A 20,196-nucleotide genomic window follows, 5' to 3' on the forward strand; every position below is an offset into this window, starting at 1 on the left:
GCAATAAAGGCCAACATTCCATTTGCCTTCCTGATTACTTGCTATACCTGCATACTCACTTTGTGTTTCATACACAAGGACCCCCAGGTCCCTCTGTACTGCAGCACTTTGCAATTTTTCTCCATTTAAATTATAATTTGTTTTTCTATTTTTTCTGCCCAAGTGGATAACCTCACATTTTCCCACATTATACTCCATCTGCCAAATTTTTGCCCACTCACTTAGCCTGTCTATATCCCTTTGCAGATTTTGTGTGTCCTCCTCACAATTTGCTTTCCCACCCATCTTTGTATTTTGCAGCAAACTTGGCTACATTACACTCGGTCCCTTCATCCAAGTCATTAATTTAGATTGTAAATAGTTGAGGACCCAGCACCGATCCCTGTGGCATCCCACTAGTCACAGTTTGCCAACCCAAAAAAAATGACCCATTTATCCCTACTCTCCATTTTGTGTTAGTTAGCCAATCCTCTACCCATGGTAATATATTACCCCCAACCCCATGAACTTTTATCTTGTGCAGTAACCTTTTGTGTGGCACCTTATCGAATGCCTTCTAGAAATCCAAATAAACCACATCCACTGGTTCCCCCTTATCCACCCTGCTCATTACATTCTCAAAGAACTCCAGCAAATTTGTCAAACATGATTTCCTTTTCATAAAACTAGGCTGACTTTGCTTGATTGAATTATGCTTTTCCAAATGTCCCACGACTGCTTCCTTAATAATGGACTCCAGCATTTCCCCAACGACAGATGTTAGGCTAACTGGTCTATAGTTTCCTGCTTTTTGTCTGCCTCTTTTTTAAAATAGGGGCGTTACATTTGCAGTTTTCCAATCTGCTGGGACCTCCCCAGAATCCAGGGAATTTTGGGAGATTACAACCAATGCATCCACAATCCCTGCAGCCACTCCTTTTAAGACCCTAGGATGTAAGCCATCATGACCAGGTGACTTATCCGCCTTTAGATCCATTATTTTACCGCGTACTACTTCCTGAATGATAGTGATTGTATCAAGTTCCTCCCTCCCTATAGCCCCTTGATTATCCACTATTGGGATGTTGTTAGTGTCTTCTACCGTGAAGGCCGATACAAAATATTTGTTCAACGTCTCTGCCATTTCCCTGTTCATTGTTAATTCCCCAATCTCATCCACTAGGGGACCAACATTTACTTTAGCCACTCTTTTCCTTTTTATTACCTATAGAAACTCTTGCTATCTGTTTTTATATTTCGTGCTAGTTTACTTTCATAATCTTCTATCTTCCCTCTCTATCATGTTCTTTGCTGGCTTTTAAATGTTTCCCAATCCTCTGGCCTCCCACTAGTCTTGGTCATTTTTTAATGCCCTCGTTTTCAATTTGATACCATCCCTTATTTCCTTAGTTAGCCACGGATGTTTATCACTTCTCTTAGTCTTTCCTTCTCACTGGAATATATGTCTGCTACTGCTCATCAACCATCTCATACTTTAATCTATTTTCCCAGTCCACTTTAGCCAACTCTGCCCTCATATCTTTGTAGTCTCCTTTATTTAAGCTTAGGACACTGGTTTGAGTACCAACTTTCTCACCCTCCAACTGAATTTGAAATTCAACCATGTTATGGTCACTCATTCCTAGAGGATCCTTTAGTATGAGATCATTTATTAATCTTGTCTCATTACACAGTACTAAATCTAAGATAGCCTGCTCCCTGGTTGGTACCGGAACGTACTGTTCAAGGAAACTATCCTGGATACACTTCCTCAGGGCTACCCTGGCCAATTTGCTTTGTCCAATCAATATGAAGGTTAAAATCGGCCATGATTATTGTCGTTCCTTTATTACAAGCCTCCATTATTTCTTGATTTATACTCCGTCCAATAGTGTAGCTACCGTTAGGGGCCTATAGACTATGTGCACCAGCAATTTTTTGCCCTTATTATTCCTTACCTCCACCCAAACTGATTCAACATCTTGATCTTCTGAGCCAATATCGTTTCTCACTAACACACTGATCTCAACCTTTATTAACAGTGCTACCCCACCTCCTTTTCCTTTGTCTGTCCTTCCGAATTGTCAAATACCCCAGAATATTTAGTTCCCAGTCCTGGTCACCTTGCAACCATGCCTCTGTAATGGCTATCAGATTATACCCATTTGAATCTATTTATGCCGTCAACTCATCTATTTTGTTACGACTGCTACGTGCATTCGGATAAAGAGCGTTAAAAAATTTTTAAACCATTTTTTCCTGCTTTGATGCCATTTTCTGATTCACCTTTATGTTTATACATTCTGTCCCTTCCTGGCACGCACTGGTTTTCATTTCCCCCAGTGCTACCCTGATTTATTGCCTTCTGATTCTTTGACTTTTTAAATTTTCGCTCACCTGAATCCTCCACCCCACTAATTAGTTTAAAGCCCTGGTATTCAACATACATTAACTGATGTCCCAATAGAAGATGTGGGCCAGCTAGGAACTTAACAGCCTGTCCAATTTAAAATTAAGATCTTTCACAGTGAGAGAGAGAAATGCTTTGATTCTGTTGAACAGATCAGTTTATCCATTCAGGTGGAATAAACAATTTATAACCTTGATTCATATAATAGAAACATTGTAGTCAATATTTAAACTATATTGGTGCAAAATGGGTTTCTTCGCTTCTAAACATTGAGCCTATATTAGAAAGATACTTTTAACAAACTTTACTTTAACAAATACTACCTCATAATCTGTTGTGATCTGTACTGCTCCATCATATGGTCCTTCAAGTTCTTTTGCAGTCAATTTCATTCTAAACACTGCATAATAACCCGAGGCTAATATCACCTGTGGAGAATACATAGCTTTATTATGTGTTTCAATAGATGTTATAGATTACATATCCTAATCCTGAAAGAACAGCAACCAGGCAAACACTTTTAGGTCAACTGTGTGTGTGTTTTTTGAGGACTAGGATGACTATGATGGTGGTTTTGAAAGTATGGGGGACAATACCTGCAAACAATCGACTGCTCCAACAGGAGTTTGAATGCCCATGTTGATCTGAGATAGTATAGAACCTTCAATAGCTGAGTTCTACCATTTATCTCTCTGAGACTTGTCATACATGCACTTATAAAAAATATAAAACAATCACTCCAATTTGACCTCTGAATCTAACTTGGAGCAATTAGCTTCGAACTAATCATAAAGGCAGAGTAATTAGATTTTTTTGGTCAAATTATACAATTCCGCCACATGTGCTCCTGCTTGTATAAAAGTCTACCCGCTGACTACCTGTAAGCAATGATACCATAAACTGTTGGCCAACAGTTACACCATTTAATTGGCAAATGAAAACAAGAACATTGAGAAATCATGACTGGTCTGATGAATGATTTAAATGATTTCAAAAAAAAAATCAGTAATGTTATTATAAATCCTACCTGCTAATCCTCTCAATCCTACCTTTAATCCTAACATCTCAAAAAATATCTAATAATGTTCATCTGTGAAACTATTAACCAACAAGGCATAATTAGGAAATGGACTCACAATGGAAATGCTATTGGGTGTCAGCAGTCCTTCAAGTGTTGAATATTTACAAAGCAAACATGTTTAAACATGCCCAAGTCGCATGCTCCACTGAATTTAACAATGAACAAAGCTTTCCCCAAACACTTTATGAAGCATTCACAACCACATGGGCAACCAACCTCAGCTTTGGCACTACAAAGAAAAGCTAGCATACAAGGAGTTGATTTGCATTAAACGGCACTTTAAATCTTGAAATATTTTTCAGCGTTTGAAAATGCAGACATATTAATGCCAAAATTTGTATTCATGTTTGCACATCCCAAACTTTTACCAAAAATCCCCACACCATCAAGTGCCACAAAATACCATATTTACTGCATGCTTCCTCTCCCCGCATCTCCCTAACTGCAGTGTTCAGTTAAAGTTGTACATGAAACATACGTGAGCTTTTTCCCTAATCTGAAGTATTCCTCACATAGTGCTAATTTCTGCTGCACAGATATACATTTTTTAAAAACATACTCAGCACCCTCTTGGATCAGGGTTGCTAACGTCCCAGGATTGTCCTTGAATCTCTAGGAATTAAAGATTAATCTCCCGGACACTACTACGAGGAACCCAGGAGAAAAACCATTGGGGTATTAATAAATTTTTTTTTTGAATACATTCATTTACTGGTTATAAAAATATCGGAGATGGGGGGGGGGGGGGGCGCTGCTTGACTGCGGGGTGGTTGGAGGCGGGAGGTCGTGTGATTAAACCTCTAGGAATATGTCCAACCAGAGTTGGCAAACCCATCTTAGATTCAGAAGACCTGCATTTCTATAGCGTCTTTCACGACCTCAGGAGATCCTGAAGCTCTTTACAGCCAATGAAGTACTCTTGTAGGAAATACGGCAGCCAATTTGCGCACAAGCTCCCACAAACAGCAATGTGATAATGACCAGATAATCCTGTTTTTGTGATGTTGATTGAGGGATAAATATTGGCCAGAACACTGGGGAGAACTCCCATGCTCTTCTTCGAAATGGTTTGTGTCCACCGGAGAAAGCAGACGGGTTTAACATCTCATCTGAAAGACAGCACCTCTGACAGTGCAGCACTCCCTCAGCACTGCACGGGAGTGTCAGCCTAGATTTTTGTGCTCAAGTCCCTGGTCATTTTTATAACCAATAAATGAAAGCGTTCAATCCCAGTAGCCAAGTTTGTAGTAAAAGTAGAAATTTGTTGCAATTAAAATGCATGCTTTAGTTCTGTAACAGCAGTACCTGCAACAATGGATTATGGGATGGTATTTGGATTTTAACATAAATGTATATAAATCTTAACTTGGGTACATTGGGAGGGAAACAGTTACAAATTGAAATAAGTGTCCATTTGCAAATGTTCAAACAGTTAAGGGTTTTTGTGTGACTGACCATGCCCTTAAAGTATCCAGTTAATCCAAATCTTAACAAGGCCAAGTAAGTACTGGGGGGGCATCTGAAGCGCATTGATTTTGTCAAAGTTTTGACATTGTTGGAAGTCAAATTTGGAATAACCTACGAGCAGTATACGTGAAAGATCTCAACTTAATTCACAAATATTAACAGGGCAGTCTGTACATGAATGGAGATGGCATTCTTAACCTAGTGCAGAATTGACCCATTAACAGAAATCTGTCCACAATTCAGCACAAAATTGCACTCTCAGATTGGCCATAATTATTCCTGGCATTGTTTTGAGAAATGCAAACATTTGGATATGAGTGACTGCTGAAGTTAGGGTTAAAGCACTTTCTTGGGGCAGGGAAATGAGAGCTTCCTTGTCCATCTGCCCATGGTATATCTAATCTTTGTTGCCGACACTGGATGCCAAAATGAAGTAAAATGCTTCACTGCAGCAGTCACCCCTCTGCTTGGTTGGTATAATTTGTTTTTGAAGCATTAATAATTATCTTAATCTATAAACTTTTAGGGAGTAAACAATACACTTACACAAGATATCAGATTAAATGTTAAATCCCATTTGGGATATCACCCTGAAAGACTGAAACTGGGATCCAATCTTATTGGAAGCACATCCATAAACCAGGAAGAAAGTTACCTGAAGCTAGGAGCATAGGATCAGAAATAAAGACTTACAGAAGATGGTTCTGTTGAAGATAAGTTTTCTAAATCAGGAAGGCTGGAAATTATTGTGGTTCTGTTGCCTTTCTCTACAACCAGCAGTTCAATGCTCAGGCCGTCGCCCACTACATACCAGGCTTTCACTGCCAGCTGAAGAGATTAAAATATCAAAATCAGAACAATCAGTCCTATGAAGTATGGTGCAAGAGGTCTCAAACAATTAAGTTATGTTTCAAAATGGGCTCCTCACCTCAATCGGGTTGCTGTTCATAATGATAAAAATAATATTGCCATCTTCTGTGGCACTCAAAACACCAAAGTCTATGATGCGTTCCTCTAAACTTGGGGGAAGTACAAAGTACTGCAAAATTAACATAAAAATAGCCCGTGTAAATGTGATATGGTCACAACATACAAATCTAAAAAAAAATGATAAGGTTACAAGTCAATCACATTCTACTTCAATAGAAAAGCAAAATACATTGGATGCTGGAAATCTGAAATAAAGAGAGAAAATGCTGGAAATACTCAGCAGGCCAGACAGCATCTGTGGAGAGAGAAACAGAGTCAACGTTTCAGGCCATTTCTGACTACGGGTCAATGACCTGAAACATTCTCTCCACAGAGCTGCCTGACATGCGGAGTATTACCAGCATTTTCTGTTTTTATATTCTACTTCAAACCCAGGTCGGTAAATGTTTTTTTTTAAGAACTTGCTTTACCAAACTAAGCAGTTCATTTAGGAAAATGTAAACCCTACTTGTACAAAAGTGGATTCGATTATGAAGCTTAACAGTATGGACAGTCGCTCCCACAGCATGGCAACATGATAATTGCAAACTGTCTTCTGTACACGTGTAAACAGTGCACATTTCAGGCTAGAAATCAGACAGCCGTGTCAAAAGTTCACCGTGGATGAGTATACAACGTGACACGACTTCATACAACACAACAGAAACAATTTTCCAGACATTCCAGACATGCATCCCATTTAAAACATGCTCACAGCAATGAAGCAGACACAAAATCTGGAAAAAAAACTGTTCTCAACTTATACATGTGGTATAAAGATACAAAAGATCAGTAAACTCTGCAGCACCAGTATAATGTTTGCTGGTTAAGAAAGTAAAAGCATTCCCTATTAATTTGGAAGCTCATCCCCAAACCCCTCCTTAATACCACAACATTCTTTGGAACAAAAGCAATAAGCTGTTCTTTACATAGTAGAACATATTGAATGAAACTTAGCCTTTCAAAAAATTCTATAAAATATGCACTATTTTGCAGCTCAAATGAAAAAGACAAATGAGTGTTTGATTTGAATTTGATTTTCTTCAATTTGAATTCTGTTGTTGAATAAAGTAAATGTAGAACAAAAAAATATGGTTGGTATATATAAAACGTACAAAACTCATTGTAAAACATAAATATTCATCACTTACTATGCTAACTAAACCTCATTAGAAAGTAACCATGAACATTTCTACACTGAAAACTTATTTTCCTTTATGTGTACTTACATCTAAAAACCCTGTATAGGCTCGCACAGGCAGATGGAACTTTGACGCATTTGTGATGAGCAGGATGTTGCTGTCTATATGAATGGAGGAAGTGGTTGCCGTGAAAAGGAGAGAGCATATATAGAGTGCTTTGTGCGGAGGAACAGAAACTGGCTCGCTGAAGTTGTTAATCTGTGAAAAGAAAAAATGGGTAACAAATTAAAAAGAAAGCCTTGCATTTATATAGCGCTTTTCATGACCACCGGACATCTCAAAGTGCTTTACAGCCAATTAAGTACTTTTGGAGTGCAGTCACTGTTGTAATGTGGGAAACGCAGCAGCCAATTTTCACACAGCAAACTCCTACAAACAGCAATGTGATAATGACCAGATAATCTGTTTTTGGTACGTTGATTGGGGGCAAAATATTGGCTAGGACACCGAAGATAACTCCCCTGCTCTTCTTCGAAATAGTGCCATGGGATCTTTTATGTCCACCCGAGAGGGCAGATGGCGGTCTCGGCTTAACGTCTCATCTGGAAGACGACACCTCTGACAGTGTAGCACTCCCTCAGCACTGGAGTCTCAGCCTAAATTTACGTGAAGTTCCTGGAGTGGGACTTGAACCCACAACCTTCTGACTCAGAGGCGAGTGTACTACCCACTGAGCCACAGCTGATACTTAGTGTATAACATAAATGTCCTTGAATTCAACAATCTACAGATCAAAAAAGGAGAAATAACCAGATAATGACAAACAACACAGACAAATAAATAATTGATGGCATAATGAAGATGCTCAGTTACCTTGAACATTGTCTTTGCGTCTTCTGGCAAAGAGACATTGTGTATAATGATCGGAAAACTGAATGTGTTTGTTAGATATATTGGTTGCTCCACTGGATCTGTAGGACTGTCCCTGATATGAAACAGTGTTGCTGCATGATCATATCCTAAGTACCTGCAAATCACATAAAAAGCTTTACTTTTTTTTCTCTCCGCAATATTGATAATTCTGTCTTGTGATGTTCGTTTTAATGTTCTAGCCCAGCCATGTCAAGGAGGTGATCTCAATTCATCAGGAAGTGCCTAACCTACCATCCTCCAGCTTAGTCACTCAGCAGCTCAATCAAAAGAAAGTGATTAGTATTCAGTACTGAAACAGATGACAACCACCAGGTGCCAGATGTTAAACTCAGTACTGGTTATTACTGCAACTACATAATTGTTGAGGGGGGGGCGGGGTGGGGAGTGAAACGTGGGGTCTCCTTTGTTGTTGTATCCGTCTTGTGCCTCTTTAAAAAAATAAAAGGCTGGTATCAGTCAGTGTTCCCTTTAAGCTGCACAGCCGGCTCATGGCTTTTGAATGGAAAAAACGCGCATGTGCGGAAATTTGAATGGCTGCACAGCCCGTTAAAAGAGCCACACAGCCAAAAAAAAAGAATCAACAGGAACATTGGTATCAGTACAAGTGACTAAGATATCAAATTGTCACAAGAACCCAACTGGTGCATTAATGCCCTTTAGGGAAGGAAATCTGCTGCCCTTCCCAGGTCTGGCCCAATACTTAAAGACTTCAATGGATCAGCAAAATGGTACAGAAACCTAAAAGCACTTCATAGGTAATGACTTAACTTTGAAGTGCAGTCACTATTGTTATGCCCGCCAAAATGCAGCAGCCAATTAGCATATAAACATAACTCCCTTAAACAGCAAAATAATAATCAGCTTATTTTGTTTTTGGTGGTGTTGATTCAGGAATAAATACTGGCCATGGCACTGAGAGAACCTCCCCACTCTTCTTTCAGTCGTGTCATGAAATCTTTCACATCTACCTGAACAGGGAGAAGGAACTTCGGTTTAACATCTTGTCGAAAGGTGAATACCGGAAACAATGCAGCACCTCCCTCAGTACTACACACAAGCTTTAACCCAAGACCACCTAACACAGGCAAGTGAGCTATCACTGAGCTATGCTGTTGTAGCAGTCTTTAGAAAATAACCAAATCATTTCCAAAAGAGATGCAAATTACATTTCTGGCTACAACCACTGATTTGCAAGGAAAACAAAAAATAGGTTAAGACTTGCTCACTCACTATGATCTCAGGTAAGACTGTCAACACTGTACACAAGACATGGAAAGGACTCTTTCTAATCAGGGGTTGCTGGATATCGAGCAGGAGCAGAAACCCTTACCCAGTGGCACTGAGGCCAACTGTAGAATCCCTATCGCCAATGGCGGGAGTATAGCCTGGCGACCCAATCTGGGACTTTCTTGGTCTGTCAACTGTTCACAGCCTGAGCCCGCTGAGAGATCAGCAATAAATAAAAATATTTTTTGATATAATCTTCAACCGTAGAAGTATATACTTCATTGATAAAGTTGTAAGCATACAGAACTCAGAACTGATTCCATACTACACTAAAACCTCAAGAAATAATTGGTTTCTTCTAGAGAAGAATTATGCAAGCAAAACATCAACAAAGACTTACAGGTCATTCACAAAGCTCACTGGACATAATGTGTGTCTGCTCCCAATGTTCAAAGTTACAAGTCATATTCTCAGCCACAGAATTGGCAAAAGACTAGTATGGGGCGGGAAGGGGAAGTCAGATTTGACACCAACTATTAACTATTTTATCTAAAAAGCCGGGCTGGCTGGAAGATCCATCCTTTCTAAAAACATTAATTCATTCTAAATTAAGTACAAGTAGCATTTATATAGTGCCTTTAATATAGTAAAACATCCCAAGGCGCTTCCCAGGAAGTTAATCAGACAGAAATTGACATGAAGCCAAAGGATGGGTGGCTGAAAGGTTAGTCAGAGGTAGGTGCATCTTAGAGGAGGAGAGATGGAAAAGTTGAAGGAAGAAATTCCAGAGCTTAGGATCTGGACAGCTGAAGGCATGGCTGCCAATGGGAGGGTGAAAAGGCCAGAGTTGGAGGAACATTGCATTCTTGGAGCATTGTGGAGCTGGAGGGGGTCGCGGGGGAGAGGGGTCGCGGGGGAGAGGGGTCGCCGGGGAGAGGGGTCGCCGGGGAGAGGGGTCGCCGGGGAGAGGGGGCGCCGGGGAGAGGGGGCGCCGGGGAGAGGGGGCGCCGGGGAGAGGGGGCGCCGGGGAGAGGGGGCGCCGGGGAGAGGGGGCGCCGGGGAGAGGGGTCGCGGGGAGAGAGGTCGCGGGGAGAGAGGTCGCGGGGAGACGGGGAGAGAGGTCGCGGGGAGACGGGGGGAGAGGTCGCGGAGAGACGGGGGGAGAGGTCGCGGAGAGACGGGGGGAGAGGTCGCGGAGAGACGGGGGGAGAGGTCGCGGAGAGACGGGGGGAGAGGTCGCGGAGAGACGGGGGGAGAGGTCGCGGAGAGACGGGGGGAGAGGTCGCGGAGAGACGGGGGGAGAGGTCGCGGAGAGACGGGGGGAGAGGTCGCGGAGAGACGGGGGGAGAGGTCGCGGAGAGACGGGGGGAGAGGTCGCGGAGAGACGGGGGGAGAGGTCGCGGAGAGACGGGGGGAGAGGTCGCGGAGAGACGGGGGGAGAGGTCGCGGAGAGACGGGGGGAGAGGTCGCGGAGAGACGGGGGGAGAGGTCGCGGAGAGACGGGGGGAGAGGTCGCGGAGAGACGGGGGGAGAGGTCGCGGAGAGACGGGGGGAGAGGTCGCGGAGAGACGGGGGGAGAGGTCGCGGAGAGACGGGGGGAGAGGTCGCGGAGAGACGGGGGGAGAGGTCGCGGAGAGACGGGGGGAGAGGTCGCGGAGAGACGGGGGGAGAGGTCGCGGAGAGACGGGGGGAGAGGTCGCGGAGAGACGGGGGGAGAGGTCGCGGAGAGACGGGGGGAGAGGTCGCGGAGAGACGGGGGAGAGGTCGCGGAGAGACGGGGGAGAGGTCGCGGAGAGACGGGGGAGAGGTCGCGGAGAGACGGGGGGAGAGGTCGCGGAGAAACGGCGGGAGAGGTCGCGGAGAAACGGCGGGAGAGGTCGCGGAGAAACGGCGGGAGAGGTCGCGGAAAGACGGGGGAGAGGTCACGGAAAGACGGCGGGGAGAGGTCGCGGAGAGACGGCGAGAGAGGTCGCGGAAAGACGGGGGGGGGGGGAAGGTCACAGAGAGACGGGGGGGCGAGGTCGCAGAGAGACGGGGGGGAGAGGTCAAGGAGAGACGGAGGAGAGGTCAAGGAGAGACGGGGGGGGGGGGAAAGAGGTCAAGGAGAGATGGGGGGAGAGGTCAAGGAGAGACGGGGGGGAGAGGTCAAGGAGAGACAGGGGGGAGGTCAAGGAGAGACGGGGGAGAGGTCAAGGAGAGACGGGGGAGAGGTCAAGGAGAGACGGGGGAGAGGTCAAGGAGAGACGGGGGAGAGGTCAAGGAGAGACGGGGGAGAGGTCAAGGAGAGACGGGGGAGAGGTCAAGGAGAGACGGGGGAGAGGTCAAGGAGAGACGGGGGAGAGGTCAAGGAGAGACGGGGGAGAGGTCAAGGAGAGACGGGGGAGAGGTCAAGGAGAGACGGGGGAGAGGTCAAGGAGAGACGGGGGAGAGGTCAAGGAGAGACGGGGGAGAGGTCAAGGAGAGACGGGGGAGAGGTCAAGGAGAGACGGGGGGAGAGGTCAAGGAGAGACGGGGGAGAGGTCAAGGAGAGACGGGGGAGAGGTCAAGGAGAGACGGGGGAGAGGTCAAGGAGAGACGGGGGAGAGGTCAAGGAGAGACGGGGGGAGAGGTCAAGGAGAGACGGGGGGAGAGAGGTCACGGAGAGACGGGGGGGAGAGGTCACGGAGAGACGGGGCGGGGGAGAGGTCACGGAGAGACGGGGCGGGGGAGAGGTCACGGAGAGACGGGGCGGGGGAGAGGTCACGGAGAGACGGGGGGGGGGGGAGAGGTCACGGAGAGACGGGGGGGGGAGGTCACGGAGAGACGGGGGGGGGGGGAGAGGTCACGGAGAGACGGGGGGGGGGGGGAGAGGTCACGGAGAGACGGGGGGGGGGGAGAGGTCACGGAGAGACGGGGGGGGGGGGGGAGAGGTCACGGAGAGACGGGGGGGGGGGGGGAGAGGTCACGGAGAGACGGGGGGGGGGAAGTCACGGAGAGACGGGGGGGGGGGGGAAGTCACGGAGAGACGGGGGGGGGGGGGGGGAGAGGTCACAGAGAGACGGGGGGGGGGGGGGAGAGGTCACAGAGAGACGGGGGGGGAGGGGAAGATCACAGAGAGACGGGGGGGAGGGGGGGGAAAGAGGGAGGTCACAGAGAGACAGGGTGGGGGGGGGGGGAGAGAAAGAGGGAGGTCACAGAGAGACCGGGGGGGGGAGAAGAGGGAGGGAGGGAGAAGAGGGATGTCACAGAGAGACCGGGGGGGGGGGGAGAAGAGGGAGGTCACAGAGAGACCGGGGGGGGGGGGGGGGGAGGGAGGTCACAGAGAGACCGGGGGGGTTAGGCCGAGAGGGATTTGAACAAAGGATGAGAAATTTAAAATTAAGGCGTTGGTGGCCCAGGAGCCAATGCAGGTGCGCAGACACAGAGGCGATGGGTGAATGGGGCTTGCTGTGAGTTAGGATCCGGGCAGGAGTGTTTTGGATGAGCTCAAGTTTCTGGAGGATGGAAGATGGGAGGCTGGCCAGGAGAACATTGGAATAGTCGAGTCTGGAGGTAACAAAGGCACAGATAAAGGTTTCAGCAGTAGATGGGCAGAGATGGGCAATGCAAGTAGAAGCAGTCAGTCTTCGAAAAGGTAATCAATATATAAACGCAATTACAAATTTTCTATTCGAGGAAAGCAGCTGTCATTGATTAGCCTCTTTTAAACATCATCAAATTCAAACACACTTACCCTTCTAACACTTCTGCCTGGTATGGAATTTCAAGTTTTGAATAACTTTTCTCTTTTGCTTTCACTGTTATTTTCCCAGAAAATTGCAATGTTCTTTTTGCTTTTGAAGCTGAAATTAAATGTAAACCAGTGGTTACTCAAGTCATTTTTTAAACTTAAACGCAAGGTTTTTTTTTGATTTGAAGCACTTTTTCGACACGTCAGTTAGGTAAGAACGGAAAGGAATGTAGGAAGAGAGGAGCGAGAGAGAGAGAAAGAGAAAGAGAAAGAGAAAGAGAAAGAGCGAAAGAAAGAAAAAGCGAAAGAAAGAAAAAGAGAGAGAGAAAGAGAGAGAGCGAGAGAGAGAGAGAGAGAGAAAGAGAGAGAGCGAGAGAGAGCGAGAGAGAGCGAGAGAGAGCGAGAGAGAGAGAGAGAGAGACGTCTCAAAGCGTTTTACTGCCGATGAAGTACATTTCAAGTGTAGTCACTGTTGTAATGTTGGGAACGCGGAAACCAAATTGCGCACAGTAAGCTCCCACAAACAGCAATTTGATAATGACCAGATAAACTGTTTTTTGTTATGTTAATTGAGGGATAAATATTGGTCAGGACACCGGGGATAACTCCGCTGGTCTTCTTCAAATAGCGCCATGGGATCTTTTATGTCTACCTGAGAGCAGACAGGGCTTCGGTTTAACTTCTCATCTGAGCACTGCACTGGAGTGTCAGCTTAGATTTTTGTTTTTAAGTGTCTGGAGTGGGACTTGAATCCACAACCTTCTTACTCAGAGGCAAGAACGTTACCCACTGAGCCACATCTGACTATGCATTTACTTTGTACCAAACATTTGCTTTGCAACAAACGTATACGCAAGTTTTAGAAATAGGAAAAAGGACAAATCCAATAGGTCACAAATCAATTTCACCTCACTACATTCCTCAAGCTCTTCTCTCGAATATATAATTACTTCTTGAACCTCTTTATACAGCCCATTTCAATCGTCTGTTCAAATCACTTATTCCACAATTCTATTACCTTTTGTGTAACGACACGAGAGAAGCTGGGATTGTTCCCCTTTGAGCAGAGGTGGTTAAGGGGAGGTTTATTAGAGGTGTTCAAAAGTATGAAGGGGTATGATAGAGTGGATAGGGAGAAACTGTTTCCACTGGCAGGAGAGTCAATAACCAGAGGATACAGATTTAAGATAATTGACAAAAAAATGCAGGGAGATATGATGATCTGGAAGCATACCTGAAAAAGGTGGTGCAAGCAGATTCAACAGTAACTTTCAAAAGAGAATTGGATATATATTTGAGATGGAAAAATTTGCAGGGCTATTGGCAAAGAGCAAGGGAGTGGGGCTAATTGGGTAGCTCTTGTAAAGAGCCGACATAGACACGATGGGCCAAATGGCCATCTTCTATGCTATATGTCCATTTTACTTCTATATTACTTGATAATCTTCCATCTCTTAGTATTTGAACACTGCCATAAAAGCACTTCAAAGCTTCCTCTTTTTCAAAGTCAGATTTGAGTCAAAGTTGCATATATATAATAATCCCAAACATGTAATGCAGCTTCACATTTTAACAAATCTTTATTGCCTCCATCAAATAATTCCAGATTTTAGTGCAAGTATTACTATACATTGGTGTAAATAATAGGTGTGTAAGAGTACGCACATTTAACAGTGCACAGATTAATAGCAAATGGATTGCATCCGAAGAATTCAAAGTATGTACACTCCCAAAGAGTTGTTTTATTCAGATAGGTGGGCAACTCCCAAAATAGTTGTAAAATGAAGGCAAGGCACAGAGGCAGCTCTTTTCCCGTTTAAGGGCATCCCGGTGGTAAACAAGAGGAAATGAATCATAATTCACAATGAGGCATGTGAAATTTATTTTGGCTAGAGGTCGCAAGAAAAGTTGCAAGTGTGCTTCATGGGAATACTGCAGTTAAAAAAAAATTCATACAAGTCATCATTTGGTATGGCAAAATGGGTCTGAAACTCAGCTAGACAATATATGCAAGTCTCCCCTATTTCTGAATGAAAGGTCTTACAGCATTTTGACACAGTATATGAGCACGCTCCCCTGGTATCTGTTGGGCCTAATGGCATATATCAAGGTCTTCTATCCACACGTCAAGCAACATTTTGGGATGTGTAGATTACAAATTTGGCTTCAAACTTGATTTGAGCTAAAACAGGGCTTTGAAGTGAAAATAATTAAGCCTGCCAAGGAAGATGCATGCAAAGTCAAGGTGAACGATTCCAGCATCCAGAATTAATAATGGGAGGGAAAAATCCCCACATGCAAAATTCAATTCAATCCTAGATAGACTTAAAGAGCTATTGGACTGAGTAGCAAGAACCAAAATCATACAGCACACTTAAAAAATGAATCTCAAATGTCCAACCCAAATGTTAAATTTTGTGAAGAGGAACAAGCTATGCACCCTTGGAACAATGGACCAAACATTTCCAATAGACCTGAATACAATTTAATGTCACAAATTACAAAACTAAATCAGTAGCAAATGGGAATAGACAGTCCGTGATAATTGCCAATGGTTTATACGGCTGAAGTTAATAAGTTGAAGTCTGCCTCATGTGAATCATTGCCTTTCAGTGCAATTAGGAGCTAACACAGAGCATGTTTGAGAGTCCATGCCTTCATCAGTGTGTGCCAGGAGATTCAGAAACACTGGAGGCAAACCAAGAGGTATAAATCGCAAAGGAAGAAAGTTAGAAAATTGGTATGTAATATTTTGCTGGTCTTCAGGAAAGGGTGAATGATTTCTCGCTCATTTCAAACAGGGAAATATGCAAGCAACCTTGCAATATTAAATTATAGAAGTTTCTCTTTGACTACAGCACTGCAGGAGTAATTCTGCAAGATGGATAAGCTGCTAAGTGTCCTCTGGTTATCGACCCTCCTGCCAGTGCAAAGCATAAAGAAACCCACTGAAAGGAAAGTGGAATAAACATAAATCTTACTATAAGGGAGCAATTATCTATACATGGTATGTTCAGAGAATATTCATAATTATAGTCCATTTTTCCAAATATCAATCAATCAGTATGATTCGCACAGGTAATGGTCTGAATTTCTTTGCTCCAACCTACTGCCAATAAGATTGAACTGTACAGAATTTTCTCAAGAAAAGGTACAGTGGTAAAGTGGCAAAATAATTTATTTTCAATATGAGGCTACACAGTTCAAGATTAATAAAAGCTTATTTTAGGAATATACTTACCATCAAATACAATACTTGCGACTTTGGTATATTTAGTTTCTGATGCCTTCAGTGTAATTGGCTTAAAGTCTACTGTAACAGCTTCATTTGGTGGGGATGGTTTAATACTCTAGAAATGAAGAACCAATATGCATTAGTTATAAAGCAAAAATATGAAAGAATGCATAATTGTATAGTCTGAAGTCATGGAAAGTGAGAGCTTACTGTTATTGGTACATCTTTTGCTCCTGAATTTAATAAATGAAGGTTTAAAACTTTTGGAAGATCTGCAGAGAAATGACATGATTAAGTATTTTGCTGCTAATCATGCATTATCTGATTGCTGATATTTAAACGCTACAATTAAAGTCTTTTTTTTCCCCACTGCAGGCCATTCTGGGCCAAATGTCCACTCGAGAGAAGGGTGGTCTGAGTGACTGGCATCTCTCCATCAGCCAGTTATACTGTTCCAAGAGCAGGAATTAGTAAGCCAGAAAAAGTCCGACACTCCCCATCCAGAGGCAGAACTTTGTTTAATAAAAAATAGAAGCCAAATTAAAAATCACAGTACGTACAGCAGAGGGAATATTGTATAAATAAAAATTAAATATAAGCTCTTAACCATCAAACACTTTAAACAAGATTAAGCCAATTGACAGTAATGGTGAAAGAATATAAACTAAAACAAATGATATTATAGTGCGAGCTGACCAGGACCAAGTGCAAAAGAATAAGCAGCAGCCTATTCAGGCCCGTACTTTGCAGTGTTGATTGGGACTAATACAGTTGGTTATGGACCTTAAGGATCAGTCCAACAAGAAGCAGTGCAGAAAAGTGACACAGATCAGAAAGGGGGAAAAAAAGCAGAGGAAAATGAGTAAAATTTATGGCAAGGAAAAGGACAGATGGAACCAGCTGAGTGTTTGGGCCAAGAATACAAAACAGATCAATTATGACCAATGTTTTTATTTTTAAATTAATAAAATTTAAAAGCTCACCTTGAGTTCGTAATGTACCAAAATCTAGCATTTCTATCGAGGAGTAAATTCCAGGTGCTGCAACAAGAGTTAACATTTACATTCATGTAAAAGATCACGCATTGGAAATTGAATGTGGGAAAATATCCATTTCTGACTCGCCTGTTGTAACTTCCACTTCAACCGGTAAAATAAGAAACTCTGTACTGTCTGATGCATTTGTTTTTATTCTGATAAAAGCTGTGTGATTATCTGCTTCTCTTGAAGAAAAGCTGGCTCGCATCACAGCTTTTGTTTCGTAGGGTGGAATCTCCTATTTAAAAATAAACGTAAGACCGTATTTATATTAAAACAAAGAAACACAAAGATACTGGGCAGCATAGCAAAAAATATTATCTTTAAGACCCCCCCGCAGAGCAACCATATAGTCAACAATGATCTGCAAGACCTGCTGTGTTGGGAGCAACAACAACTACTTGTATTTATATAGCGCCTTTAATGTAGTGAAACGTCCCAAGGCGCTTCACAGGAGTATTATGTGCCAAAAATTTGACACCAAGCCACATAAGTAGAAATTAGCTCAGATGACCAGGTCAAAGAGGTATGTTTTAAGGAGCGTCTTGAAGGAGGAAAGAGAGGTAGAGGCGGAGAGGTTTAGGCAGGGAGTTGCAGAGCTTGGAGCCTAGGCAACAGAAGGCACGGCCACCGATGGTTGAGCAATGACAATCAGGAATGCTCAGGAGGGCAGAATTAGAGGAACGCAGACATCTCGGGGGGTTGTGGGGCTGGAGGAGATGACAGCGAAAGGGCGGGGCGAGGCCATGGAGAGGTTTGAAAATAAAGATGAGAATTTTGAAATCGAGGCGTTGCTTAACTGGAAGCCAATGTAGGTCAGCAAGCACAGGGGTGATGAGTGAGCGGGTTTATAAGGTTTCTTTTTGGGGATGCTGCTGGATGGAGTGCAACATTATGGAACAATAATTATGAAGGGATTTCATACATCTTCCCATTACATGATTGTAGTACAGGATACATCAATTTGGAGCCAAAAATTACAGTCGAGGGCATCCTCGCAATTCTATATTTTTTGAAGAGGGATAGGGCAATTTCATTTATCTGTTCACCTCTGAGTTTTATTTAAGTTGCAGTTACAGAAAGAATATTTGCAATTCCTTTGCGCTCTATTTGAGAGTCCCAAATGAAGAGAGTTTTTAACAAGTATTAATTAAACCCATACTAGTGCCTATATAATTCACAATGTTACCACCATCTGGCAAAGATTGCTCAAACTAATGAATACCACATTCCCTAGTTCAGCTTGGAAATGGAAACTTAAGTACTGTATTTTATAATAAATTCTAGCATTCAGAACAAAGTAGATCAAGTAATACCCATTTTATATATTCCACAGCTCCAGCTAACACTTCCCCTTTATGTATTTAAACAACAAGAGCTTCTGTTTAGAACTGTATTTAAAATTTGCATAGAATAACAGAGCACCAGTCTTGGACTGCACCACCTTTAAAATGAGATTCAAATTCAACCATATGTTTGGCAAGTTCATTCCGTGCACCAATATGCCCACACATAAAACGTTATAAAAATATATTACCAGATCCAGTTAAACACTGCAACTGATTGGCAAACTACTGTGGAGTTTTCCCTTCTCTGTGGCCTGCATAGTTAATTGCATCTAGAAGAACAGGCAGACCTGACCTGCTGTATAACCACTTCAATAACACTCTAAATGGATGCTAGGAGGCGTCCCATAATGAACCAGCGTCACTTATAATTTTCCATCTGTCAAATTCAGGAGCTAACTTGAGAAGTGGCTAAACGCCCCAAAGAATGTGCCACAACTCAATTCCCACAGGAACAATCCTAAAATTGTCTCTTGGGCGTTCTTCCATCGCTTAAAAGTTTCAAACCTTTTCTGCAAGGTGGCTTCTGCAAGGTGGACTTAAAATTTTCAGCACTACTGCCGTTGGGAGAAGCATTTGGCCTCCACGCAGTACTTCACCCAAATGACTTGGCCAAACTCACCAATTGGACAACCAGAGTGCAGACGCATGCCACTGGTGATCCAAACCCCCATCACCCTACATTTGTTCTACCGGCTAAAGGTACTACAGTAAGTTTAAGTACCCAGACATTATTTTGCCATCATCATAATGGGGAAAATTCATCGACAAAGATCCTATACCTGCCCCCTGATGACTAGTTTGCTATGCAACTCATAACCAAAATGTATTTCTACCTTCTAAAAGAAACTGGACAAATTTGTCTGACTAAGAACTGCCATTTCAGGTCCTCTTTCCTCCAGTGTCTATCAGGCAATGTCACTATGGCAGGCCTCAGAAGTAGCTCCACTGACTTAAGAGTCAAAAGTTCAAACTAGCCTGAAAGCAGATCCAGCCCCAACAGCAACTTTCATTTAATAAAGTAGAGTCCCAAGGTGCTCCACAGAGATGCAAGCAAAAAAGGTTCTTAATACTGGAGAGATTACAGGTATGAGATTCTCAGTTCTGAGCCATACTTACATGGTGTTGCCTCAAACATAAAACATATTTAGTTTGTGAAATGGTATGACATAGAATGGTGAATACCCGTAGCATGAAACAAGGCAACAGCTTGCTTGGTACTTCCTATCCCAAAGCACGGCTAAATTAAGCAATACAGCATTACACTTTTGAGATAGGAAGAAAAATAATCAGATTTGTCTCACATTTATCCATCTGTTCTCAGGCGGAGATGAAGATACTCACCCATAATTTTCTCGGGCCTTCCGGTTGACCTGTTGGAAGCTCTAAGTGCAGATCTCCTCCACTTGAATACATTTCAACTACCTGGTAAAATAAAAGCCAAATGATAGTGACTTCCAATGAAGCATTTTCCCCCACAGTCCATTAAGAATAGCTGTGCTTTAACAATTGATGATGCAATATAAACCTGGAGTCTGACCCGACTCCAGACAGAACGTGGAGAGTGAGGGGGGGGTGTCACACTGGTTTATTTCTACGCTGCTTGGAGTGCAACTCCAGTTAACTGCGTCAAATCAGATATTAAAAGTGCTCAGGATCTT

General features: G+C 43.3%; 1 protein-coding gene across 3 annotated transcripts in view; it reads right to left on the minus strand.

Moving 5' to 3' along the window:
- tmem131 (transmembrane protein 131) overlaps nt 1-20,196 on the minus strand; it is a 254,435-nt gene that overhangs the window by 54,651 nt on the left and 179,588 nt on the right. For all 3 annotated transcript variants that reach the window (XM_070892447.1, XM_070892448.1, XM_070892449.1), the window contains exons 8-18: nt 19,880-19,960; nt 17,277-17,427; nt 17,136-17,192; nt 16,363-16,424; nt 16,159-16,267; nt 12,921-13,029; nt 7,922-8,075; nt 7,136-7,306; nt 5,866-5,976; nt 5,631-5,765; nt 2,713-2,817 (exon numbers count right to left, since the gene is read on the minus strand). In XM_070892447.1, coding sequence (XP_070748548.1) covers nt 2,713-2,817; nt 5,631-5,765; nt 5,866-5,976; nt 7,136-7,306; nt 7,922-8,075; nt 12,921-13,029; nt 16,159-16,267; nt 16,363-16,424; nt 17,136-17,192; nt 17,277-17,427; nt 19,880-19,960 — 1,245 coding nt within the window. The remainder of the gene's footprint in view (nt 1-2,712; nt 2,818-5,630; nt 5,766-5,865; nt 5,977-7,135; nt 7,307-7,921; nt 8,076-12,920; nt 13,030-16,158; nt 16,268-16,362; nt 16,425-17,135; nt 17,193-17,276; nt 17,428-19,879; nt 19,961-20,196) is intronic.

The sequence above is a fragment of the Pristiophorus japonicus genome, chromosome 10 (assembly GCF_044704955.1).
Source record: "Pristiophorus japonicus isolate sPriJap1 chromosome 10, sPriJap1.hap1, whole genome shotgun sequence".
In the NCBI taxonomy this organism is placed as follows: Eukaryota; Metazoa; Chordata; class Chondrichthyes; family Pristiophoridae; genus Pristiophorus; species Pristiophorus japonicus.